Below are 27,652 nucleotides of genomic sequence, written 5' to 3' on the forward strand. Positions count from 1 at the left end.
TTACAGTTCTGTACTTAATCTGAGGCCATCAATTGCCATTTATAATTTAACATATTAAGGCTTAGTTTTTAAACTTTGTCATTTCAAAAATTAACAAGCTAACTTTCCCTCTACATGATTTCAGTAGAAAATATGGATTTAAATGGCAGGATGTTATCCTTCTCCAGTAACAGGATAGCTCAGTGGTTTGAGCATTGGTCTGCTAAACCCAGGGTTGTAAGCTCAATCCTTGAGGGGGTCATTTAGGGAATTGGGGTAAAAATCTGTCTGGGGATTGGTCCTGCTTTGAGCAGGGGGTTGGACCCTTCTAACCCTGATATTCTATGATTCTAACATCAAGTACATTGTAGAATGCAGCACAAACAACAATACCCATATCTTTTAAACTGTTCCCAGACACTGACCATTACTGTGAACTAGCTCTAAATATTCAGTATTGGAATGCAAATGAAACAGGGCCAGAGTGCCAATGTTCAGGATTGCCAAAAGTAGCTTTTTAAAGTGAAAGAAATTGCTTTGTGCTAGCAAGGATGGGTTTGGTATTGCTGGTTTATTCCTTCTTATGGTTTATAATTAACAATACCTTAATGCAGAAAAGTACTCCTCCAGAACCCAGCAGCATGTTAGCAAGCACTCTACATTTCTCTCTCTCTCTCTCAGATATTTGGACCAGATTCTTAGCTGGTGTTAACTGGCCTAACTCCATTAACTTTAAGCAGAGTTATACCAGTTGAGGAGCTGGTGAGTAGAGTCTCAGACTATACTATCAATACTTCATTATCCTAATACATACCCTGTGATTTATATTTAGTTTCTCCTTTAGTGTCCAGTCTTGAATTCATTTTTAAATTCTTATTTAGACAAAACTTCCACTGTAGAGTGGAGGCTTCACCAGCGTAAAGGTTTCAGGAGGTGGGCTCTTAAATAGTATACAATGTACCCCTTTCCTAAAAATTCCTATTAAAAATCATAGATTCTAACCAACTATTTTTATCAGTGCAAATTCTGTATTAGAACATAAGAATGGCCATAGTGGGTCAGACCAAGGGTTCATCTAGCCCAGTATCCCGTGTTCCCACAGTGGCCAATTCCAGAAGCTTCAGAGGGAATGAACATAACATGGCAGTTATTGAAAGATCCATTCCCTTTCATACAGTCCCAGCATCTGGCAATCAGAGGCTTAGGGACATCCAGAGCATGGGATTGCATCTCTGACAATCTTGGCTAATAGCCACTGATGGACCTATCCTCCATGAACTTATCTAATTCTTTTTTGAACCCAGTTATAGTTTTGGTCTTCATAACATTCCCTGGCAACAAGTTCCACACAGCTTGACTGTGCGTTGTGTGAAGTACTTCCTTTTTTGTTTTGTTTTAAACTTGTTGCCTGTTAATTTCATTGGGTGACCCCAGGTTCTTGTTTATGTGAAGGGGTAAATAACACTTCCTTATTCACCTTCTCCACACCATTCATAATTGGATAGACCTCTATCATATCCCCCCTTAAACGTCTCTTTTCCAAGCTAAACAATCCTGATCTTTACTCTCTCCTCATACGGAAACTGTTCCATACCCCTAATCATTTTTGTTGCCTCTCTCTGTACCTTTTCCAATTCTAATATATCTTTTTTGAGGTGGAGCAACCAGATCTGCACGCAGTATTCAAGTGTGGGTGTACCATGGATTTATATAGTGGCATTATGATATTTGCTTTCTTATTATCTATCCCTTTCCTAATGGTTCTGAACATTCTGCTAGCTTTTTTGATTGCCACTGCACTACAGATGTTTCCAGTGACTCCAAGATGTCTTACATTAAACTTTAGTTAAAAACAGTTCAATAGTCTGAATATGCAAAGTCAAACCATAGGATATTAAAGACTATGATAGATTTGATTGCATATCTGCAAACAAAACTTCCCTCAGATAACCTATGGTGCAGAAACAACAAGTGTAGTATCAATTAAAATGTCTTCAGTTGCCAGATGCAACAAGGTCACTAGTTACATTATTCAGTGAATTACATCTAGCAAAAACAAAGACTCAAAGGAATGTACTTGTTTTTGTTTGTTGTTGCTAAAACTGATAGAAGCACACTCTAAAAGTCTGTATTCTGTGCTTTTTTATTTATACATTTGTATCCGTTCTTTCAGCAGAAAATTATAGTTCAATTTGTACAAATCACCCACAGTTTAAACTGCATAATTACACTTTCATGTAACTTCACAAGTTCAACAGGGTAATTAATGATTCTGTAAAGTTTTTTTCAAACACAGTAATATACAATTTATTAATCCTAGTAAGTTTTTGTTTTAACAAATGAACAGTTACATATTTAAATACATTGGGCGTGGCTGATCCATGCAGCACATGGGTCAGGGGTGTATGTAAAGATGGCTAAAGCTCATCTTGCACAGACTCCTGATCCGTTGCTGTCTCTGTGCATGACAAGTCCTTCTGCGTGGGGGAGAACAGTTTAAGTGATGATCTGAATTACACCAGACTGCAATATCCACAATAAAGCCAAGGACTCGCCTGGCAGGGGTATCCAATACTACGATCCTTGTCCTAAGGTCCCAATCCTTTACTCAGGTATACCAGCAGTGGAAGAGAGCAGTGTAAGTCTCTATGCTACAGGAAGATTACTCTTAAACTTGGTGATCCTGCCTGGGCCAGTTACACTGACTTTAGGTCAGTTTGAGGCCAATTATATTAAGTTTTAATGGCCAGAGAGTGGGATCCATTCAGTTTATAGTGCAAATGTAATCTCCTTTAAAATATTTGTTAACAGTAAAAATCATTTTATCTTCGCGAATAAAGATACCATATATCAATGATGCATGGCACACATTTTACTCAATTACTCATGTAAACATCTTCCCTTGCCCATTGAACAATCTCATTATCAGATCTGTTTCCCAGATAACATTTCCTCCGATATTATTAAAATTAAGAGAATCATATCCTTGTTGTTAGGAAAATTAGTAAAGTACAGTATAAACTGATTTTTCCTGCATCACTGCAGTTTAAACAGGGCTAAACAGAAAAACACAATTGCAGTGTCTAATCCTAATCCTTCGTAAATTCTCAGAATAGTATTTATTCCATAAATACGTTGTTCTATGCTCATGTCAAAAGACTCTTCCACTAATTCACAAACAGTATTTAAATACAGCCCTTCTTACTCCAGTGCAATTTTTGGAATACATTATCCACTACTGTTGATGTTCAATAGTCATCCTCTTTATACGATGAAGCAGAGTGTCTTTTTCCATGTGGACCTCAGCCAGAGCCATTTTAGCCTTGGCTAGTTCCTGTTTAAGACATTCGTTTTCTTCAATAAGCTGAAATGATTAAATTGAAAAAGAAAGGTATTAGTATTTCTGTGTATTGGCAACTTTCTCCTGTCAGAGTAACATTTACAAATGCTGGGCGCAGATGCTCACCCTGCTAGCTGAGGTGCAGCTGTGATGGTGTAGGATGCAGTGGAGACATGTTCTGGACCTAGAAGATTGGCTCACATTTGCTGATAGTGCAGCAGGAGGGGGGTTGATGCAACAGTTTGCTGCCAAGGAAAGGTGGCCACTGTGGGCTCCTTGTGTCAGTCCCACCCTTAATCTAGTAGCTGGATCTCTGGTGATGCCATGGGCTAGGCTGATTGCCAGTTTTGGGGTCTAAGAAGGGATTTTTACGATATGGCAAACTGCTGAGTGGGTTCTCACCTGCCACCCAGCATCCAAGAGATCTGGTTTGGGAAGTTTAAATCACAATTTCAACTTTGGCAGGTTCTGGTGTGGTTGGATTAGGAAAGGTGTGACTGAGCTGTTTGGGCATGAGTCCTGGGCACACATATTGCATGGTGAAGCTCAATCTCATTTTAACCCTCCTACCTCTGGTGTGGAGGATGACTCTCTGGGCAGGCTTGAGGGTATAGAGGGGGCAATGGCCTTCACACTCCCTCTAAGGTTTGTGGTAAACCCAGGACATTGGTACCAGTTGAGATCCACACTGGAACAACTCTGCCGGCTATTTTGGGATGGGTAACCCAATTAGACAATAGTTTTAAATAAAGTTGCATCCTCTGCATTTAACCATAGTATAGTGTCTATGCCTTGTTGTTTCTAAGTTCACACAAAAACAAGTTTCTCAAGCAAAATGATATTCTAACAGTCAAAATATATAATCTGTAACAATTAAACAGTTTTGATTGCTTATTACTACAATGCAATTTAATAAAATTAAAATAAAATTTTATCATTACCTCCTCTTTGAGGAAATCAGCTGTAGTCCATCTTGATGTAGAAGGTCTGGGGATTTCTGGAGAAGTCTGTGTGGCTTGAGACACATAATCCTGCGTTTTGTTTCTGGTAACGGCACTCACTTGCTGCACTGTAGCACTCGATTTCTTGTAGTTCAATGCATCATTGCTTAGTGGTTGATTACCTGTTTCATAGAAACACAGCAGGAAGTTTGAAATGTTTAGTTTTTAATTGAATCTTGTTAATATTGAATTAAAATGGCCAACAAGTACAATTTTAACATTAAAATTATACCTATGTCTTCTTGTCAATATCACATTAAAATAAAAGATATATATTTTAGAAGGGAGAAAAAAGGTGTGTGTGTGTATTTTTTATATATAAAAAAAAAATACTCAAACACATTGGTACCAGTGTACACACACACACGGCAGCTTAAAGAAAGAAATAGTAAATATGAACAATGTCAAAAATCATCATAATGGAAAAAATATTTTAAATGATTAGTTAACTAAACATAAGGAAACTAACTATTCAAAAAGTATATTTAAATAATATTTTAGACTGGGATTGTCACATGCATGTAACTTGCACTCAAGTCAATGGGAGTTTTGTCTGTTACACATTTATTAATAATAACAGTATTACAATAGTGCCTAAGGGTATGTCTAGGCTGCAGTTAAACAACCACAGCTGGTCCATGTCAGCTGACTTGGGTTCCTGGGGCTTGGGCTTTGGGGCTATAAAGTTGTGGTGTTAACATTCAGGCTCAGGCTGGAGCCTAGACTGAGATCTTCCTGCCGCATGGTGTCCCAGAGCTTGGGCTCCAGCCTGAGTGTCTACATTGCAATTGTACAGCCCCGCAGCCCAAGCCCCAGGAACCCAAGTCATCCGTGGGTGTTTAACTGAAGTGTAGACATACCCCAAGGGTTCCAGTCAGGATGAGGAGGTTACTCACCCTGTGCAGTAACTGACGTTCTTCGAGATGAGTGTCCCTGTGAGTGCTCCACTCTAGAGATGTCCCTGTGGGTGCTCCACTCTAGGTGTTGGTGCGTCCCTGCGCCTTCACTCGGAGACTTTTCGTAGCAGTACTCGTACTGGCCACACATGCGCAGAGGCTGCCCCCCGCAGTGAGTCTAGGATAACAGTGCGCATGCGTGGCCAATCTCCTCTGTTCCTTCTCTACAACGGAGGCTACCCCAACTCCGAAGTAGAGGGGAGGAGGGTGGGTAGTGGAGCACCCACAGGGACACTCATCTCGAAGAACGTCAGTTACTGCACAGGGTGAGTAACCTCCTCTTCTTCGAGAGAGATGTCCCTGTGGGTGCTCCACTCTAGGTGACTTAAAAGCCGTGTATCTTAAGGAGGTAGGGACTTCGAATCTGATAGGAACGCCGTTGATAGTACAGCCCTGCCCAAACGTATATCAGATAGAGGGCCTTGAGTAAGGGCATAGTGTTTAACAAAAGTGTGCTCAGAGGACCAGGTAGCTGCTTTACAGATATCAGCCAGGGGAACTTTGCGTAAGAATGCTACAGAGGCAGCCATAGATCTAGTGGAGTGTGTTCTGATGCCGTCTGGAGGTGTAACTTTCTTCATCTGATAGCACAACCGGATGCACTGAGAAATCCAGTTATAAAGTCTCTGGATAGAAATAGGTATACCTCTGGAACGCTCCGCGATGGAAACAAAAAGTCTGGAAGAATTTCTAAAAGGTTTGGTTCTATCCAAATAGAAGGACAAGGCCCTGCGTACATCTAGTGTATGCATTGAGGCTTCGAACGAGTTTGCATGTGGCTTCGGGAAAAAGGTTGGTAAGTGAATCGGCTCATTAATGTGGAACGAGGAGTGTACTTTAGGAAGAAAATTGGGGTGTAACCTGAGGGTAACCTTGTCTTTGAAAAATATCGTATATGGTGGGTCTGCCATAAGAGCTGCCATTTCTCCTGCCCGCCTGGCGGAGGTAATTGCCACTAAAAATGCTGTTTTCATCGAAAGGTGTAAAAAGGGAACACGTGGCTAGGGGTTCAAATGGTTGTTGGGTTAGGCAAGAGAGAACTAGATGAAGGTCCCACGGGGTGGTGGGTGGTTTTATGTCTGGGTATAGGGTTTGGAGTCCCTTGAGGAAGCGCTTGGTGATAGGATGAGCAAATACGGAAGTACCCTCAATTTTGTCATGAAAAGTTGTAATAGCAGCTAAATGGACCCTGATGGAACTGGAAGAAAGGCCGGATTGCTTAAGGTCCAATAGGTAGTCAAGTATGAGCGGAAGAGGTGCTGACGTGGGACTAAGTTGTTTAGTTGAACACCAGTGTGTGAATCGTTTCCACTTACATAGATAGGTGGTGCGAGTAGATTGTGTTCTGCTATGCAGGAGCACTCTTTGAACTTGTTCAGAACAATCTAGTTCATTTTGGGAGAACCATGTAGGAACCATGCTTTGAGGTGGAGCATGGATAAGTTGGGGTGGAGAAAACGGCCGTGTTGTTGTGATAGGAGGTTCGGAATGAGAGGCAAGGGGATTGGTGGTCGAATGGACATTTTGGTGAGAAACGGAAACCAGGGCTGTCTGGGCCATGATGGGGCAATTAGGATCACTTTGGTTCCATCTGTTCGTATTTTTATCAGGACCCTGTTCAGAACCGGTATCGGGGGAAACGCATACAGTAAGTTTTGGTGCCATGGGATCATGAATGTGTCTCCCAGGGAATGTTTGCCTAGCCCTGCTCTGGAGCAAAAATTGGGACATTTCTTGTTTTTTGCAGTTGCAAAGAGGTCTATTACTGGGTAGCCCCAAATGCGGAATATGTCGCCAATGATGTGCTCGTTTAATTCCCATTCGTGATCCCACGGGAAACGTCTGCTTAGTTCGTCCGCTGTGGTATTCATCACTCCAGAAAGGTAGGCAGCTGATACCTGGATGTTGTTCGCAATGCACCAGTTCCAGAGTTTCATAGCCTCTGTGCACAGGGACTGGGATCGAGCTCCCCCCTGCCTGTTCACGTAGAACATGCATGCAATATTGTCTGTCATTATGCGTACGTGTTGGTTCTTGATCAGTGGTAGGAATTGACGGCACGCATTGCGAATGGTTCGAAGTTCTAGGACATTTATATGGAGAGAGGTCTCGGTTGAAGACCAAAGCCCCTGGGCTGTGTGGTGAGACATGTGTGCACCCCATCCTGTCAGAGATGCATCGGTCGTCAGTATGAGGGATGGAGCCTGCTGAAGAAAGGGGACTCCAGAGCAGAGGTTGGAGTGAATTGTCCACCACTGTAGAGAATCTTTGACTCGGGCAGGTATGGAGAGAGTCTTGTTTAGAGGGTGCACATTCGGTCTGTACACCGTGGCCAACCACGCTTGGAAGCACGTCTATATATGAGGTGCTTCCATTTTGAACAACGGAGGTGCACGAGGCCATGTGACCTAGTATTTGTAGGCAGTCCCGGACAGTCACCTCATGAGATGGGTCCCTGAAGAGGGACGGGGAGGGTGGCTGGGTGGGAGGGAGGGAGAGGAAGGGGATGGCGTATCCAACTGTAACTACCTCTATGACCCATTTGTCGGATGTAATTTTCTGCCATTGATGAGAGAATGGTCGTAGGCGGTGTCCAAAGATAGGTGTGCCGGCTGAAGTGGGAACGCTGTTTTCTAAACCCTCAACCAATGCTTCAAATCTGCCTATTAGTTGGAGGGGGTTGCAGCGCCCCTGTAGAATTAGGACGACGACGCTGGAATCTTGGTCTTTGGTGTCGTTGTTGCTGTTGTTGTTCCTGTGGTCTATAGGAGTGTTGTGAAAATGTGGGGTAGCGTGGTCGGTGATAAGGTTGATATCTATATTGTCGTCTTGTGGTCGCAGGTGGCTGGAGGCCTAGGGACCGGAGGGTTGCTCTTGCGTCCTTCATCGAATGCAGCATGTCTTTTGTGGTGGAGGCAAAAAGTTTTTCCCCATCGAAGGGAAGATCTTCAACAGTGCTCTGGATCTCTCGAGGGAAGAAGGAGGAAGAGAGCCATGAACCTCGTCGCATGACCACTGCTGTGGCGGTCGACCTTGCTGCAGTGTTAGCTACATCGAGGGCCGCTTGGAGAGCGGTGCGTGATATGGTTTATCCCTTGGAAACCAGAGCTGTGAATTGTTGTTTCTTCTGTTCTGGGATGTGATCAATAAAATCCATGAATTTATTATAGTTTTTGTGGTCATATTTTGCAAGGACTGCGGTATAATTAGCTATGCGAAATTGTAGCGTCGAGGATGCATATACTTTACGGCCGAAGAGGTCCAGGCGTTTACTGTCCTTGTTGGCTGGGGTGGAGCGGGCATACTGTTGTTTGGCCCTCTGGTTTGCTGCGTCCACTACCAATGAGTTTGGCGCTGGATGGGTAAAAAGGAATTCAGAGCCCTTTGAAGGAATGAAGTACTTCCTGTCCGCTTGTTTACAGGTAGGTAGCTAGTGGCTGGATTCTGCCAGATGGATTTAGCGGGTTCTAAAAGGGCTATGTTGATTGGTAATGCCACTCTAGAGGAAAAAGAGGGCTGCAAAATGTCTGTTAGTTCATGCTGTTGTTCAGTGACTTCCTCTAAGTTAATTTTCAAGTCACCTGCAGCTCTTTTAAAGAGGTCTTGGAATTTGGCATAGTCATCCGACGGGGTTGGAGGAAGGGGAAGTAAGGCTTCCTCAAGCGTTACGTCGGACTCCGCTGGAATAGGAGCAGGACTCAGTTGCTCCTGGGAGTGTGACGGTGCTGCCTGGTATCTTATGTCACTGGCAGGTCCGTCACGAGGCAGTGCTAAACTGGTGTTGCGCCTGGTCGAAGTGCCGTAGCACATGTGTTCTCGGGGGTACGATGCCCATGGTGCCCAACATTGCCAAGGTGGTGGGTAGGGCATAGGTGTTGCCATCCAAGGGTTCGCTCCCCATGGGGCAGGATACTGAGAACAGGCTGAAGTAGTTTTTTTGTAACCCTTGTTGATCTGGGTCTGGGAGTCTTGATAAGGAGAAAAAACTGCCTGTGGATCAGTTTCCTCCTCACTGGAGGAAGGTTGTTCTGATCCTGAATCCAGCATTGGAGAAAAACAGGCATTTATCAGGGGAGACTGCAGAATAGGTGAGACCAATAGATCTGCTGTCTGAGTGAATTGAAAAGGTGAGGCTCCTGCACGAGGTGAAAGCTGCGGAGGAGGAAGCTGCCCTGAGGGAACATTCCTCTGAGCAGGGGTTTTTCCTTTGATCTCCCTGTCAGCCTGTGCTGCGATTGCTGGTGCCGTGGTAGGTGCCGGGGGGACAACATCAGCCCGCACAGGGTCAGGCAAGGCTGGAGATGTCGGCACCGTGTTCGTCTCGGTGCCGAACAGTGCCATAAACGAGGCAGGCAACTGAAAGCCTGAAGCCTCGGCACCGGAGCTTCGCGCCGCAGCCTGAGGCGGCTTTCGTGCGGTGCCTGAGGAGCCCGGCTCTTCAAAAGTACTGAGGCGAGGAAACACAGGCAGGGAAACTGTTGACCTGCCTGAGGCACTTTTGTGCCTCACCAACTTCTTTGCTGGAGAGGGCTGCCCCTTTTTTGTAGCTTTCTTCAGTTTTTTTGAAGCAGGGGGGCTGTGGCGGGCAGTAGAGCTGGAGTCGGCTCCTGGGTCTGAAACTGACCCGATAGACTTCTGCAGGAGGAGCAGTTTCAGTTTAAGCTCCCTGTCCTTTCGTGCCCTGGAACTGAGTTTGGTACAGTGGGCACATTTTTGGGGAATGTGTGTTTCCCCCAGGCATTTTATACAATGAGAGTGGCCATCAGAGAGCGGAATAGCATCCTTACACGTAGCGCAGCGCTTAAAGCCTGTGGAGCCAGGCATGGTAGAAGCGGCTGCGGCTGAGAGAAATTTTTTTTTTTTTTTTTAAAACAGATAAAAGAACTAATGAGCTATACTAACAAGAACTGACAACAAACTAACTACTAGAACAGGTAATAGTAACAAAGTGAGGGATTTCCTAACGAGTCTGCTGAGCTCCGTCTCAGGCCGGGGACGGTAGAGAAGGAACTGAGGAGATTGGCCACGCATGCGCACTATTATCCTAGACTCACTGCGGGGGGCAGCCTCTGCGCATGTGTGGCCAGTACGAGTACTGCTACGAAAAGTCTCCGAGTGAAGGCGCAGGGATGCACCAACACCTAGAGTGGAGCACCCACAGGGACATCTCTCGAAGAAGAAGGGGCCTGTACTTACATATGAAGACATGGTGTGAAAAGCCTTCTGGACTAGGCCTTAACACAAGACAATTTTAAATATTTCTAAGTTTAACATTAAAGAAACTTTCTTCTATTTAATATGATTAAAGATACACTCATGTGTTTAACGTACTTGCAGGCAGGGCAAAATGAGAGGTGCAGTTTTTTAGTAATCTAAATCTTCATAAACATTTCTCTCTAAACAACATGAATTTGCCATTGTATAAAAAAAAAAAAAAAAACACACTTCAGGATTCATGACTATGTATATAGATACACACATCTCTTCATTGCTGAAGGTACTTGACCTCCACATTGGCATCCACTACACCTGAGGCGTCTATACCAAAGGAATAGGGAAACATGAGAGAACTTTATAACTTAAATACATTTTACCGAATTGGGAGAATACAAATGATTGAAAGAGACCTTAGAATTGTATATTTGCACATACAATAATAAACACTCAGTTTTCAGTTTTGAAGCATCTAAGATGACTAAGAAGCATAATTCTAATGTACCAGATGATGTATAACAAAAAAAATATGCACGCTATCCTCACTTTGTGTAGGTGGATTCATTAAGTAGCTGTGCAAGGTAAGTGGTGAAGACCCATCTTCTAAATATAAGTCTTTATATTTAGAAGAGCATGTTGCATGTTGTTATGCAGTATGATTTGTGTGTATATAGTGTATGTCCACACACCCAGACAAACTACGTCTTTGCACACAAATGAGTGTATGCACACAGGTATGTTTTTCATATGTAACAGAGAGGTTAAATCCCAGTTTTAGATGCAAATCTCAATGCAATCCTTCCTATGGATCTGCTATGGTACCTCCATAATACACAGAATCACAAGCAGATACTTGTTCTAGACAGAGAATTTTTTTTTGTTTTAAACTACATCTGATAAGGTATCTATTGTTCCTGTCCTCTTTGCTTCACACAGATCGCTCAGAGGTCTTCCCTCATGTAGATACCACCATTAAGTTTATTTAGCGTTTTACTCTACCACCTTCCACATTCAGTTAGTCACAGCAGTTACAATTTCATCCAGTTTTACTGTCCTATCTCCAAAAGGGAGGGGGGAGAAAAAGTGTCTCCTCCTCCCAGAGAACTCCATTTTGTCAGGCCCAGCCTCCCTCTCTCTCTTCTGCTTCTCTGTCTCCCACTTTCTTCCTGTGCTCTTTTATCCACTCTCCTTGTTAATGGGCTAATTAGTTTGTGAGCTCCAAACTGATCTGGTAATCAGGGACTCCTCTCCTTAATCAGCCCCCTCCCAGAGGGGTAACAGGTTAATCAGTGATGAGAGTGCTGGTTCAGCATTCTGTCATACAATGCTTTAACTTATTTCCTTATTATACATACAGAATCTGGCACAATGGGGCTGTGGATTCTAGGTGCTACTGCAATGCAAATAAGTAGTAATAAATAACAGTACTTAGCTGTTCATTATGTAGTTACCTGTAATATATATGTATAAGAAATAGCTGAGATAAGTCACCACTTCTCTGCAACATTTAGACAGTTAAATTGTGTTTAGTCATCTCTGAATGAATCTGGAATTGAATACATGTACTATGAAGTGATATGAACCACTATGCATCCATTGGTTTGACTTGCAGGACCAGGGCCACAGTCAAAATACTGCTATTAGGGATTGTTTTCCCTGGCTAGACTGTATTAAGTTTCATTTTTAATGTACAATGTACACTGTGGCTACATCTAAGCTATGAGCGAGGGGTGTGATTCCTCTTATATTCACACTAGCTCTGACTAGTACCAGTACATGTACACAAACTAGGAATCACACCCCTTAGACATAGCCACAGTGCTATTAGCAATTCTGTGGGGTAACTCACTTTTAATTACTAGCTACATGTTCAAAACAATGTTCACGCAAAGTAGAAACATTACATAAATATAGCAGCATATACTTTCAATTGTTAACATGTTAGATTTTGGGGAGAATGTATCAATACACACCTCTGATGCAAAAAGAGCCATCGTCATTCCTCTCTAACAAAAGTAGGTCAATATGCAGTGTTACAGGGGCTGGTTCAGGAGCTGAGAGATTATCACGTGGGCTGTCATCCTACAGAATAAAAGTAATAAAAATAGGATTTTTAATGTTGTCTCTCTTTATCAATGGTAGGAAATCAAACCAGCTAATTAAAAACTGCAATTAAACATATTTGAACGGACTTAATGAAACCCCCAAACCCCTCTCATTAGAAGTGCATTCAGACAGAATTTTCTAATCGGATATCTACAAAACGTCAGTACCATTAAAATTACTACAGAAACACAAAGAGACAAATTTATGTCTGATGAAAGCCCACTGAAGTCAGCATATATAGTTTGACTAGAATATCTCAATGAGAACAAAGCAAAGCAAGACATTCTTTAGTACAGGAGTCCTCACCAGAAATGGAGTTAACAAACCAGTGCTATATAATCTCTCATCTGATTGTCCCTTGAACTCTTTAAAGACAGTAGGGCTGCACCTACCATACTTTGGGGAAAGATTTTTTTTTTTTTTTTTTTTTTTTTTTTAAAGAATTTAAATTGGGATGATAGCTGTCATAGTTCAGCAATACCACTGCAGCCAAAAAACAAAAGAAACCTCAAACTGCTTGTGGTGGTTTCTCCTCAATTACGGCTCACTGTTCCTGTCAAGCAGAGTAACTTGTCTAATGCCAGCAGAAATAAAACATATCAACAGCATTATCAGCATCAGCAGATAAATAACAAAAACAAATTGTTAAAGTGTGACGGCTCTTTCAAAGAGCGAAGACTGCAGTATGAAAAAACAACCCTCAAAACTCACTCAGGAAACAGTGTGCCAACTTCAATGCAAAGAAAATATCCCACTAAATGGGCAATCCAGCCATAAAGTGAAGAACTGATTGACTTCATGGTGACTTGGTGAGGGTTGCACATACAGTGAATTCTTCACTGCCCATAACCTCTTATTAATAACAGCTTAATGTACAGTCTTTACCTACAAAATTGACTATTTTGTCAAAAAACTTTGCCTGAGCCTGCCCTCCCTCCCAGGAAAATACAGAAGCCCAGTTTTCAAAATGAGGGGAATATATGTTAAAGCAGTCATTCCTGAATCTGGGCACTCAACTTGGTGCTTAAGTGACAATTTGAGCTGCAAAAGCCTTCACTAAGTGCCCTTTGTGCTGCTCCAGTGGCACAAATGGCACTTAAAATTGCCTAAGCAAGCAGTTGAAAATTTCCCTAGCACAGACATTCCTCAGATGGTGTGAGGCCACCATACAAGGAGCTGTTGGAACAGGGAGGGAATCAGAACTTTGCCGCACCCTTGAGCTGGCAGAATGGAGACTGCCCTAGCTGGTGCAACTTAAAGCAGCGCTTAAATTTAAACCCGACTGTGGCAGTTTAGGTTTGAGCCTCAAATGTAGAATTAGGCACCCCCTATCTTGGGTCCCAAATTTGGGAATTGAGTCCCTTGCATCTCTCACTGTTTTGAAAATTTCCAAGGCTATTTGTGTCTGAGGGTTTTTTATTTTTGGCAGCAGTAACACTATAACCCTAAATCTCTTTAAAAAAAAAAACAAAAAAACAAAACAAAACAAAAAAAAACCCCCCACCCAACAACAACAAACTCCTTACACTTAACAGCCTTTCTGGCTGCCCCTCAGTGAAATCATTGTCTATTTCAGTGTTTTAGGGGAAAAACTAGGAGACTGCACTGCAGTATTCTCTTAATGTTGCTATTTTAAGCCACACTAGTGCGAAAGGCTTGTATTATTTAGTAAATATTTCTAGGTAGGGTAAAACATGAAATCTGGGCTCTAGTTAGTAGGTAAACTGGATTGAACTTGAGTCCTCATAACCTCTTTCCTCCTTCTATGCTAAGCTCTCATTACCACAACTATCCTCGAAGGAGGGCTGATGAGCCTATAGCGTACTTCTCTGTTAATGCTGATTTTGATTGGAAAGCAGGTGTTACTGCAAAGCAACAAAAGGCTCACTCTACCCTTGGGAAATTGGAACACCTTATCTGTTACATTCCCAGCTGCTGCTATTCTGGGGATCATGACATGGTAAAGAAAAAAAAAAGACACAAAGTATAAAACATTAATTCCTATAACCAGTTTGGTCATGCACCAAATTTACCTCTAGGCAAGCCATTGAGCTAACCCAGTTCATGGATTTTTAAAATTGCTTTAGTGTTATCTAATCGTAAATATCCAATTAAGACTTTAAAGAATAAGATATGAATTTCTTTGAAGTTAACTATATCCAGATTACTAACTTATCAGCAAAGAAACAAGAACATACAGTCTAAACAGTTAAGAGAAGCAAAATGGCTCCTAGTTAACATACTTTTAAATTAATCCTTGTATTAGAAACTTTAATCTTCATAGGCATTACTGCTGCAACAGTTTCATCTTCTAGAAAATGCTGAATGTTCATGAGGGAAGATGTTAGGAATTCAGCACTAAAATTCTCCACGTGACACTGTAGAAAGCCATTTTTTACAGCCAGTAGAGAGTGTACTACAGCACTTGGCCCATTTTCCCATCTCAAATTAATTTCAGGTGATGACTTAATTGGTCCAGCCACAGATTTATGATCTGAACCTAGTTTAGAAGAAAACAAAATTAAGATTAAAACTTTAGAGCACACAAAAGGCACTCCAATAAGCAATCATTATGCAATCATTTCTACCTGCATTGTAGTTACATAATCACAAGAGGAATAGAAACATAACTAGTTTTCCAACAAATTAACCAATTTCATTTTTTTATTCAGAAAACCCCATATTTGAGATAAATCAGAATTATAATAGTGCATACACATAATTTATTGTGAGCAATTTTCTATCACCTTTTTTTCCCTCATCTCTTAATTTATAATTTAAAAGTAGTACAAGGAGCAATAAACGGTACATACAAGTAGCTTGTAATAGACATAACAGTATATATAAGGATCCTGCATTCAAAACTTGTGTTGTCTTCAGTGGGAGATCTGTATGCACAGTAAATACAAAACCAAGCCCATCGCAAGCTTTTTGTTTTGTTTTGTTTTTAATAAATTACTTAAGACTATGATTCAGGAAAGCACTTAAGTCTATCCATGTTCAGGAGAATATTTAACATATTTAACTAAGTGCTCTCCTGAACAAAATGATTGCTTACCTGTATCGTAACTCTTGTTCTTTGAGATGGGCAGTTGTGGAATACACATGCAAACCACATCTTAAAGAACAGTCACAATAAAGATAAGTAACCGTTTTTTCTTCTTCAAGTGGTTGCAGATACGTATTTCACTCAGATGACTCACAAGCAGTGCTATTAGGAGATGGGGCTTGGAGTCTACTTAAATAGTGATGGCAGAATTGCTCTCCCAAATTTGCATCAGCTCTTGAAGCAGTCATGATGGCATAACGATGCATGAAAACATGCACAGAAGGACCAAATGGTAATATTTCTTAGGGCCATCCCAATGCTGGACATTTGCAGGGCTGCTGAGATGGCCCATTCAATGAGGGTTCAGGCTAACAGTCTCTCCAGAAAGGGGTGTTTAATGCCGTCATGGAAGTAATACACGTGGAAACTGTCTGTGCTGAAACTACCTTACCTTTCTTATTGTCAGCAAATGAGACACAAAGCCAAGAAGATAACCTAAAAGGATTGGTTCTGTCCAGATAAGAGGCCAGTGGCTCACCTTATGTCCAAAGTATGAAGTCGCTCTTTATCACTACTTGAGTGCAGCTTCAGGGGGGAAAAAAACAGGTAAGTATAGTTTGCTGAGATGGAACACTGGAACTACTTTGGTTAAAAATGTAGACTGAGGCCTCAAGGCTCTTTATCTTGGAAAACAACACACATGGAGGTCCTGCCATTAGAGCCTGAAGCTCCCACACTTGAGGGAAAAATTGACGGCACTCCTTATTGTCTTTCATTGTGAATAGGTCAACTGATGAATACCCCAAGCTTTGAAGATGGTCCTCAGCCCACTGTTCTTGAGGGATCATTTGTGATTCCAGGAGACTGTCCTGCTGAGATGGTCACCCAATTGATTCTGGGAGCCAGGTAAGTGAGCCGCAATGGGAGCAATGTCTTCCCTGATGCAAAAGTGCCAGAATTTCATCGCTTCTTGACAAAGCTGTTCAGATCATGCCCCTCCCTGTCTGTGCAGTTGTATTGTCGGTGAGCCCTTGATGTGAGGGAGAAAAGCACAGCAAGCACTATGAATGATCGAAGCTCGAGGATATTGCAATGAAGAGTTGCTACTTGCTCTATCCATAAAACTTGGGTTCTACACCCACCTCTGAAAGCAGCTCACCCTATCAGAGAGGCATTAGTAATGACTGTCTTGATCAGGTGGCGGCAAGCAAATACCACACCTCTGCATATGTTTTTCTTATCCATCCACCATTATTGGGAACCCAGGAGGAACCTGGATCAACTTGTACAACCGGTGTCTGGTCAGTCAATGGACTAACTTCAGCCACCCCTGAAGGATGCACACGCATAGCCTGGCATGCAGGGTCACTTAAATATGTGAGGCCATGTGGCCTAATAACGCTAGACATTCTTGGAGGGTGGTGGTGGGGTATAACTTGAGAGAGGCGCATAACTGGTAAATAGTCTGAAACCTGTCCTGTGGGAGAAAAGCCATCGAATATGTAGAATTGAGTAGGGCCTAATTAATTTGATTTTTTGTATGGGAATTAATGTGGACTCTCTCTTGTTCAGCATGAGTCATAGACGATGGAAAAGATAGATAAGCTGGACATGGGAGAGAACCTGGTGCTTGGATCTGCCTTGCACTAACACATCATCTAGGTAAGGGAAGACACAAATCCCCTTTCTCCTTCAGTAGGCCACTACCATTGCCATATACTTGATAAATATGTGTGGGGCTGAGGACAGGACAAAAGGAAGTACTGTGTATTGATAATGTTGATCTGCCACTACTAATCTCAGAATCTTGTCACTTGTCAACACTTACACATGGAAGTAGGTGACTTGTTGATTGAAGGCAGATGCCAAAGCCGAAGATCACACTGGTACACGGTGTGCATCGGTGCCGAAGATGATGCCAGGATTTGGTCTTTGTCATGTTTCTTGGCTGATACTGGCACTGATACCACTAAATCTCTGTACTGGAGCCAAAGATCCAAATGGGCTGGGAGCCGCAGGAGATGCCTTCACTTCAAAGGACTCCTGTACCACAGGAAGAATCCATGAGAGAAAGACAGAGACAGACTTTTGATGCCACATAAACTTGTGATGGTGGTACCACCAATAATGCTGGTGCTGGAACTGTCTCTCTTGTACTGGACTCAACAGCTATCCCATAGCCAGTACCAGAGTTGATGGTACAGTACCAATACCTTCCCGCTGCAGTGCTGGGGAGAAACAGGTTGACAGCCCAGTTGTACATGAGTACCCAAGGAGTCCCGACAATGTTTCCAGTCCTCCTTCAAAGAAGAGCCACCACCATATTTCTTCAGTCTGGAGGGGCTCCAATATGTTTTATGGGTCCTCTTTCCGGGAAGCCCTGAAGACAACTGACCTCTCTTTCTCCAAGGAAAAGAGCCTGAGTCCAGGGATCTGTCAGAGATCACTGCAGCCTCCATAACAGATTACATGCAAGAGGCAGGATGTGCAGTTGAAGGCCCTGACTCCGAGGCAGGTTTCAGTGCTTGCTTCATAAAGTGTTGCTTGAGGCCTACATTTTTGGATATCTGTGTTCTGTTTCTGAAAAGAATGGCAGATACTGCACCTCTCTTTAATATGTTCCTTACTGAGGCACAAAAGGCAGAGCATGAGGGGTCGCTATTGCGAATAGACACCTCTCAAGACAAGCAGTGCTTAAAGCTCGGTGAGCACTGCATGCCATCGGTGCATCACACCAAAAACTAATTCATAACTAGTTAAAACAATAAAGGAAACCTAACTACTGGGTTCTAACTATTTACAGGAAAAGCAGAAAGCTGAATTTGCTGACACAGTTCCAGCACCAGCATTATTGCTGTACCGCCACCACAAGCTTATGAGGCATCAAAAGAAAAAAAAATGTGAGGTAAACCTCACAGGTAGCTCTGACTCAGGCCACAGATGGTGAGAAGGAACTGAGGGAGGTCGGGGCAGTAGAGCCCTTATATAGCCTCAGGAGAGGCCACAAGGATGTGCCAGGCGTGTGCGCCACCCCAACAGGTACTGCTACAGAAAACTCTCTGGCTCTGGTGTGCTGGGCATGAATAAACCTGAGTGGAATACAACAAGTATGCAACCACTTGAAGAAGGGATATTTTTCTGAATCGAAGCCTTAATGTGTAAAAAAGAAAGTAACTGGTACTGAGAAAACTGTAACAATTTAATAGCTAGAATAAAGGGCCATTACTTCAATGGGAACAGGAGTGCGTACTAATAAAATAGAGCAGCAGTTTCTGATTATTAGTCTCAATATCTCTACCTACTAGAGGGCAACTGACACTCTGAATTGGGCATTTCTATAAGAGGAAGATGGTCAGAAATATTAGATAAAATTTCAATATTTATCCATTTGCTATGCAAAAGAAATAGATCTTTTCCTTACTTATTGTCTCTTCAGGTTTAACATACTAAAAATAACTAGTACCAAAAAGAATAGTTAAAATCCTTTTGAATCAGTTTACTGGCTGATTGTTATGTAGCTATAACTTGTAAGGCTTGCATTCAAATATTTTTAAGCTGTACTATACTATTCACATTGAGTATCATGACAAAAGAGTAGACTTACTGGGCCAGATGCTCAGATGGTAGTCAATTGAAGTATGCTTACTGATATAACTCAAGTGAAGTCAATTGAACTATGCGGAGATTCTGGCCCTTACTTCAAATTTATCCTTTTCACAACAGAGGATTATTTTTAAATGTTAATTTAGATGTTTTCAATTAAACCTCACCAGTTCTCTAGGTACATTCCAACAATTTCAAACTGGGAAATTGGAAACAGTTACAGGTGGATTTAATTTAAAGTCATTCAAGTACGACTAACCAGGAACCAAATTTTGGATCATAATTATTTTCCTATTTCTATTTTAATTTCCTTTCCCTATGCTATCCCTTATTCTCCCCAACTATACTTGACTATGCATTTGCCAAAAAAGTAACTTTCTAAGGCTAGGTCTACACTACCCGCCTGAATTGGCGGGTAGAAATCGACCTCTCGGGGATCGATTTATCGCATCCCGTCGGGACGCGACAATCGATCCCCAAATCTGCGCTCTTACTCCATCAGCGGAGGTGGGAGTAAGCGCCGCCGACAGAAAGCCGCAGAAGTCGATTTTGCCGCCGTCCTTACAGCGGGGTAAGTCGGCTGCGATACGTCGAATTCAGCTACGCTATTCACGTAGCTGAATTTGCGTATCTTAAATCGACTCCCCCCTGTAGTGTAGATGTACCCTAAGTGTCTTCCAGCTCATTCTGCTACATTGCTTTTATCAAGGTTTACACCCTCATACATATCCCGAGCTCCACAGGATTTTCCTTCATTGCAATGTACCTGGGGATATCTCTAAAGAAGCAAAGCCATGCTCCACAGAACTAGTGATCTCTATGGAATTGTACATCTGATTTATGGACAGAGGCAATTAATTCAATTGAAATAAGGTACCAATGATAATCACATGATACATTCAAGAGATACATACCACTACAGAGTTCTATTTATTTTGATGTGTAGAGCTCCAGAAAGAGACATATTTGGACCTACTGCAAAAGTAATTCTGGACCAGGTAGACATATTCATTGCAAAAGCATGATTAGTGTGCTGTTAAATGGCAATGCAATACTATAATAATCTTTCACAGCTGCAGCATTTAAGCATCAGAATCTTATCAAGCTTTTAAAAATATATATATAATTGCACCTCATCCCTCCAGGTACAGGGCTAGATAGTAACTTTCCTTAAATAAGAAATTTAAAATTAACATGAAGTGTGCGTGTTGAGATGTATTTCCATAGACTAGAATTTTTGAAGTTATTTTGAAGTAAAGAATGATCTGCTCTCATTGAAGGCTCACCAGACCAAGAAATACTCAAATTAAAAAAAGTTAGAGAGTGATAATAATGAAGTTCCAGCTTTATAAAATATCAACAATCTAATGCAGGATATTTGATAAAAAGTGAATCAGCAGAATTCAATGTAATTCATTTGGTTTTTGTTTTGTTTCTTTACTCACACAATCCTGAGCAGTTCTATTTTTATTCCCCTCCCACTCACTGCTTGATAATTAAGAAAGAAGGTAATTGGAATAGAATCACAAGGCTTTTTTGGTATTTTAAGTTTGAGACTAATACAGATATTTTTATATGATTATGTATTAGAGGGAAGACAACCATAAAACTTCCAATAACTCTTTCATAGTAAAAACAAATGTTTTTTCAACTCAAATTCAATAGTGTGAGTGGAATTGAAATCTCTTGTTAATTCTTACCCACAGTTCTGTTGCAAAGATAATGTCGAACACTGATATTGCCCAACTGGCTTGGTATCACCTGATTCACCTGAAGGCATACTTCTGTATCTTCACCTTTGATGTCAATTTCACCATTAACGCCAAAGATTTTAAAAACCACAACAGACATCTATCAACAAGTTAAGATACAACTGAGATTATAAATTAAATTTTTTAAAATTACAACATTCAAATATTACAAAAGGAAACTCGTATCAAAGCAATTCAAACAAACATTTTGGAATTCAGGCTCCTTAGCCACCCACTTTTCCCCCCCACTCACCAGAGAGATACTCAGAGACCCAAAGAACAGTTATTTTTCTCTTTTTATTTCCTCACCTTCTACCCTATAATAAACTAGTTGATGCACAATGAAAAGCAGATGCTATTCCCCCCTGCAGCCCATCAATACTGATTTGGAAATAGCCAGAAGGGTCACAACAACATGAGATGGTTCCCCCAAGACACTGCTTATGCTGCTTTAGTCATACCTATAGTACCTTAAGCATGTGCCTTATATTAAGCATGTGACTAGCTGACACCATTCAAATGCTGAATCAAAGCCAGAGAGAGGAACCCTAGTTCGAGTCCCAAACTCTAATACTGCCACTTTTTGAAATATATGCCAATTATTTTTATTATTACGGGCCAAGTTTTCTAAGGGGCCTCAACTCATCTTCTACAAATAGAAAACTACAAGTTAAGTGTGTGCAAATTCCATTTTAATTTACATACACAAATGTCAAGACTATTATTGAAAACTGACCCAAAAAGATACTTACTCATAAGTGTATATATCTAATCATTTGTTAAGTAAGGTTTTCTTTAAAAATATAATTTGCAAATGTTTTTTAAAAACTCAGCAACTGTAGAGTTATATGCTGAATGTCTCCAAAGGGAGTGTAGGAGGGAAGTCTGCACAAAACTGATTTCAAAAGCATGTTTCTCTTTTTTAGGTGTCCTGTACCCTCAGATTACTACTCTGAATTATGATAATAATTTACTAAGCAAGCAACTCATAACCACAGTGATGAGCATGGTATAAATGGACAGCTAAATAGAAAGAGGAGATGCAACCACCATGGAACTCTATCAGTGCATGGAGATTGCCTTGGGAGGGGAGATGGTTAGAAAAGTGGCTTTTTTTTTTTATTAAACTACAGGGCATGGTGACACAAAGTTTACAATAAATATGTTCTACACTTTGGGTTATATCTATATTCATATTAAAAAAATTCACAAAACCATGCCATATATTAAAAAAGAAAAAAGCCACTTAACTGACCTTTCAAGAGGACATCTCCATACTCCAGGTCTCCAAAGTGGGTGTAATGCCACCAGCATAGTACATACTGGGCATTACTTGGAACAGAAGTAGTTAATCTTCAATTTCAGAGACCCTAAAAAGAAGAAAAATCTAAAATCAATTATGTGTTTACATTCACCCTTACTTGTTATTGGAGCATTCAGAATATAAATCTACATAGTTAATGAATTTTAAAAACTATTTTCAAGTCATCTTTAAAAGAAAAAACAAATATTTCAGCACCACTTTCATGTCAGTTACTGTTTAATTTACTAAACTTGCTCCTTTAATGAATTTCAGTACCATTACCATTTCTTCATTAGTCTCTTGAGCACTCTCTGAAGCTGCACTGATGGCATCTGGAGATGACCCACCATAATTGTCAACTCCTGTGACTTCGTCTTGCACGCTTTCTGCTGGCCTTTGGTAATTCATGCCTGTGATAGCTTCCATATGCATATCATCAGAAAAATATGAAAGGTCAATATAATGTAATCTGAATTGTTCATGCATTAATATTAAGATATTATGTGTAATAATATTTAAACCTTTTATAAAAACTTTTATTTGGATAATTATTAATAAACAAAACTTTAATTAATAAAATAAATTAATCAAATAATAGGTATACTGATTTTTGTCATGTCACTAAGCTCATGTGGCAAACTGATTGTTCGTTAGCACTGGCAACACAAAAGGAAATTTCTTAATTTGTCTATGTTCTTATTGATCTATCTATCTATACACCTAATCTCTCTCTCACAAAATATTCTCTGGGTGAAATCCACTCCATCTACACAGAATCCAAGTATTCAGACTGTATGACGGTGGAGCAATTAGGGAGATGAAATCCACCCCTTCAACCCATGCAGCCATGGTGTGGACTGCTTGCTATTCCAGCCTGTAGGGTGGAATAGCACCTATAGCTCTTCCATGTCTTTTACACAGGATACTGGATCCACATGAACATATGACCCCTTTCCTGCCCAACGCAGCCAATTCATTGTGGCTTCCATGCCAGTATACATGGGCTGGCACAGAGATCTTTCACAGTGCAGAGGGGATGTACAAGCCCCCTATATGGCCATTTCATGTACTTTTAGGGTATGTCTACACTACCCGCCGGATTGCAGGTAGCGATCTATCTATCGGGGATCGATTTATTGCGTGTAGTGTAGACGCAATAAATCGATCCCTGATTGCTCTCCCGTCGATTGCTGAACTCCAGCTTGGCGTGAGGCGGAAGCAAAGTCGACGGGGGAGCCACGGCAATCGACCCTGCGCCGTGAGGACGCGAGGTAAGTCGAACTAAGATAAGTTAACTTCAGCTAGGCTATTCTCGTAGCTGAAGTTGCGTATCTTAGATCCATCCCCCCCTCTAGTGTAGGCCAGACCTTAGAGAGGTGAGAAGGGCTCTGCTCTGGTCTTCCACAACAGAAGTGAATTTCACCCTGTGAGAAGTTTGTTAAAGTCCTCCAAAAGTTACTGATCTGCCAAATATGTATAGATACATTTTCAAAGCCTTTAGTGTAAGTAGCTACAGTTCTTCTGTTTATAGAAATTCTCAGTCAGGCTATATTATTTTCTTTTGTTAAAGCTTTAGTTTGTTAAGAACATATGGGCTGAGAATACTTTTCTATTCAGATGGAAGATAGGAGTACAGAGGAAACTGACCTTTTTAGAGTCTTGCTAGTGTATATGTTACTCTTTAACTAAATTATTTCATCGGCCTTCTCTTAGAAGCTCATCATAATTTACATAACCCCACAGTACTACAGATTATCTAAAACTAACAGATATTCAACATCAGGCCAAATTTCTCCCTCAGATACCCACAAATGACTCCCACTGAAATAATCAGAAGTTGGACATCCACCTGATAGCAGAATTCAGCCAATAAATACAAACTGCACCATGAGGAGAGAGTCAGGTCTGTTTGGTTATTAGCATTGCTAGTGTTAATGCCAAAGAAAACCACTTACCCATCCCCTCATTTTTAAAACCAAAAATCTTGATTCACATTTGCAATGGTAAAACACCACCATAATTTAGAGTCCAATCCTGCAAACATCTACTGCTGGCCTACAGTCCACTAATAGGAGTAGTTCCAAGGAATTCCTGGTCCTACAATAGCACTATAATTTGGTTCCCTCCTCCAAAACAAAACAAAAACCACCACAACCACCACCCTTGAAAGAGGTAATAACGGAGTCAATTGTCAGTTTATTTTTAAATTATATCTTTCATTTAAGTAGGAAAATATTTGGTGCCACCAACTGGTGCAGTAAATAGAACTGCTTGAGTAAACCAAACAGGATTTAGCCCACTATATCCTGTTAGCACACTATTAGATAATACTTTCATGTATTGTATGTAATTATTTTATTAAATTTGTTTACCTTTCTCCATAAAGCTTTGGCTGTCACTTCCATCACTCTCTAGCAAATGTTCTTCTAACATCATACTATCAATAGAAATGGTATCCAAAGAGACTTGTGATGGACTTCTCTTCACGTTCTTATAAGAAACAGAGAATGCAGGGAGGTTGGACTGGCAGCGTTCCTTAGGCTTTCCACTTTTTAATATAAAGATATTAGGAAATTATTACTTAAAATGAAAAGAATTCTAGAAAAGAAATCAAAATCCTCCAACACAGGAACAAAATTAAAGAAACATTGGTATGTAATACAAAATAATTCTGTAATCCTTAGGGCAGTCTTTCTCAAACTTGGGACGCCACTTGTGTAGGGAAAGCCCCTGTAGGGCCGGGCCAGTTTGTTTACCTGCCCTGTCCGCAGGTTCCGCTGATCGCGGCTCCCACTGGCCTGGAGCCCTATTGGCTTGGAGCAGCGAACCACAGCCAGTGGGAGCCGCGATCGGCGGAACCTGCGGATGGGGCAGGTAAACAAACCAGCCCGGCCCGCCAGGGGCTTTCCCTACACAAGCGGCATTCCACGTTTGGGAAACACTGCCTTAGGGGGAAAAAAAATAGAGGTAAACAAAGTAGAGCATTCATTCACCGTGGTCTGTAAATTACGTTGTAGACATGCGTCGATTATATTTTTCACAACTATTTATTCAAGAATATGAAAATACAGTATTCTGTAAACAATTAAATGTTTAGTTAAACAGAATGTTCAATTTTTAACCCTAATTTATTGGGGGATTCTACTGTCACTATATATCTACAGAATTTATTAATGCTTAAAATATCATCTGTTTTGAACTACTAAATTCTCAGTTCTATTATCTATGGCAGGGATCGGCAACCTTTGGCACACAGCCCATCAGGGAAAGCCACTGGCGGGCCGGGCCAGTTTGTTTACCTGCAGCATCCGCAGGTTCAGCTGATCGCAGCGCCCACTGGCCACGCTTCACTGCTCCAGGCCAATGGGGACTGCGGGAAGCAGCGGCCAGCACATCCCTTGGCCCGCACCGCTTCCCGCAGCCCCCACTGGCCTGGAGCGGTGAACTGCGGCCAGTGGGAGCTGCAATCGGCTGAATCTGTGGACATCGCAGGTAAACAAACCATCCTGGCCTGCCAGTGGCTTTCCCTGACGGGCTGCGTGCCAAAGGTTGCTGATCCCTGATCTCTGACAATTATTAATTTTATTTGACTTGTACTATCAACTAACTTTTCCTGGGACAAAGAGTGAACTCACTAATTAAAATATAAAATCTTTTATACCTTAATGTAGACTGGGTTGCAAGCATTCTAACTGTGGACACTTTTTCTTTGTTGATTGCAAGCTCTTCAGATTGTAAGGCTGTTTCTGGTTCTAAATCTGCCACTTTAACAGGAGAGCCTTCAGTTCCACTTTTCTGATCAGTTAACTTATTTGAAAAAATATTTTTATCATCCTCTTTATCAGTGAATAACTCAATAGAATCTTCTCTGTTATTTAAAACATTCACCAAATCCCTAGAATACAAGTTACTTTTGTCACTTAATGCAACACAAGCTTCTTCTGAATCACTCCTACTAAAAAGTCCACTACAATCATCTTCATTTGTTTTCCCCAAACACGTATCCAATGCATCATCTGAAAATGATATTCCCTTCTGAAAATCCATATCCCTATCTGATTTAAAAAGAAGGGGGTCCATCAAAATGACTTTGTTAACCTCAGTGCTCACGGACTCAGTTTCATAATTAATAGCCACACTATCAGTCTGTGTTATATCATTAGTTATTAGTTTACTCTCTGATACAAGAGTTTCCTCATTTTCCAAAGGTGAAAGATCTTCTGTCATGAGACTTTCTTCTTCCAAAACTGGAGACTTGCAGGGTTTCGCTTGAGCCACTGGATGGAGCAATAGAGCTATTTCTGCACTTTCAAGTAAGATCCCAATGCAGATATCTGTTTGCTGGGCAGGTTTGCCTGTCACTGCTTCTACATCTTTCCTTAGGTTTTCCAGGAGCAATACAAGGGAATCATGGAGCAACAATAAGAAATGGAACTGGTAATGATTGATTTGCATGCTCACATGTTTTTGAATATGAACAAGGACATGTACATCTGCATCAGAGGAAGAACTTGCAGACAGAACTCCCGAAGTGCTGTCTGAAGGATGAAGCTTTTGAATGCCATTGGTCAAGGGCTCTGTCTCAGTGCTATAATATTCCCTCAAAAGTTTTTTGCGCTGAAGTCTATTAGCTTGGTCACTAGAGTCACTTCTTTGAATGTTAAAAGGTGTCTGATAATAAGAAAAGAGTTCCTTTTGTGACTGTGCAAATCTCGTTGGCTGGCAAACCCAAAGGGAGAGTGGGAATGAATCCACAAAGCTTATTGGTCGGCCTTTCCCACTTTTCATTCCTTCATAATCTATCCAAAATTGGGAAAAATGCACAGCCCAGACATCAGTTGCAGCAGATGTTTTTAGTGCATATTTATTTAGCTTTGGGGTGATATAACCTTTATAAACATCATGCAACTTAGTATCTTGTTCATGAGCATGTCTCTGGAAGATTGGGTGCAGAAGATTAAAACTGTCATGAGATTTGGGAAAGTTGGTGAAAGTTCTACTGAAAAATTCACAATCTTTGAAGTTCTGGAACAAGGCTTCCAGGTCAGAGTGTCTACAGTTTGGCGAGTGCCTTGTGTTTGTAGCAATCATTTCAGAACTCTGAACAGAAATTGCACGTGGCTGATCTTTATGGATTTCAGGTTTCTTTTCAGAGGGAATGATAAACTGCAATAGAAAATATATTCATCTAGTTACAAAGTAGATTATAAAAGGTACACACAGTTTTAAAGAAAACAATACTTATGTGAGGTAAAATAAATGAATGAAGTTAAAGTTTTGTACGATGACAGGTACACTAATAGGTACACTCCTAGTTCTGCAGTTTTTCATCTGGGTTTCCCAAATTTTG

At 41.1% G+C, this 27,652-nt stretch overlaps 1 protein-coding gene across 7 annotated transcripts in view; it reads right to left on the reverse strand.

Moving 5' to 3' along the window:
- Window positions 1-2,106: 2,106 nt before the first annotated feature.
- UHRF1BP1L (UHRF1 binding protein 1 like) overlaps window positions 2,107-27,652 on the reverse strand; it is an 81,133-nt gene continuing 55,587 nt past the window's right edge. For 2 of the 7 annotated variants that reach the window (XM_034773479.1, XM_034773500.1), the window contains 8 exons: window positions 25,964-27,468; window positions 24,675-24,850; window positions 22,579-22,721; window positions 20,949-21,099; window positions 14,840-15,096; window positions 12,464-12,572; window positions 4,261-4,442; window positions 2,107-3,343 (listed from right to left, as the gene is read on the reverse strand). In XM_034773479.1, coding sequence (XP_034629370.1) covers window positions 3,215-3,343; window positions 4,261-4,442; window positions 12,464-12,572; window positions 14,840-15,096; window positions 20,949-21,099; window positions 22,579-22,721; window positions 24,675-24,850; window positions 25,964-27,468 — 2,652 coding nt within the window. In that variant the 3' untranslated portion in view covers window positions 2,107-3,214. Of the gene's footprint in view, window positions 3,344-4,260; window positions 4,443-12,463; window positions 12,573-14,839; window positions 15,097-16,183; window positions 16,676-17,473; window positions 17,689-20,948; window positions 21,100-22,578; window positions 22,722-24,674; window positions 24,851-25,963; window positions 27,469-27,652 lie in introns of those variants that run through there. The other 5 variants (XM_034773489.1, XR_004646118.1, XM_034773509.1 and 2 more) reach the window with 5 other exon arrangements.

The sequence above is a fragment of the Trachemys scripta genome, chromosome 1, assembly GCF_013100865.1.
Source record: "Trachemys scripta elegans isolate TJP31775 chromosome 1, CAS_Tse_1.0, whole genome shotgun sequence".
In the NCBI taxonomy this organism is placed as follows: Eukaryota; Metazoa; Chordata; order Testudines; family Emydidae; genus Trachemys; species Trachemys scripta.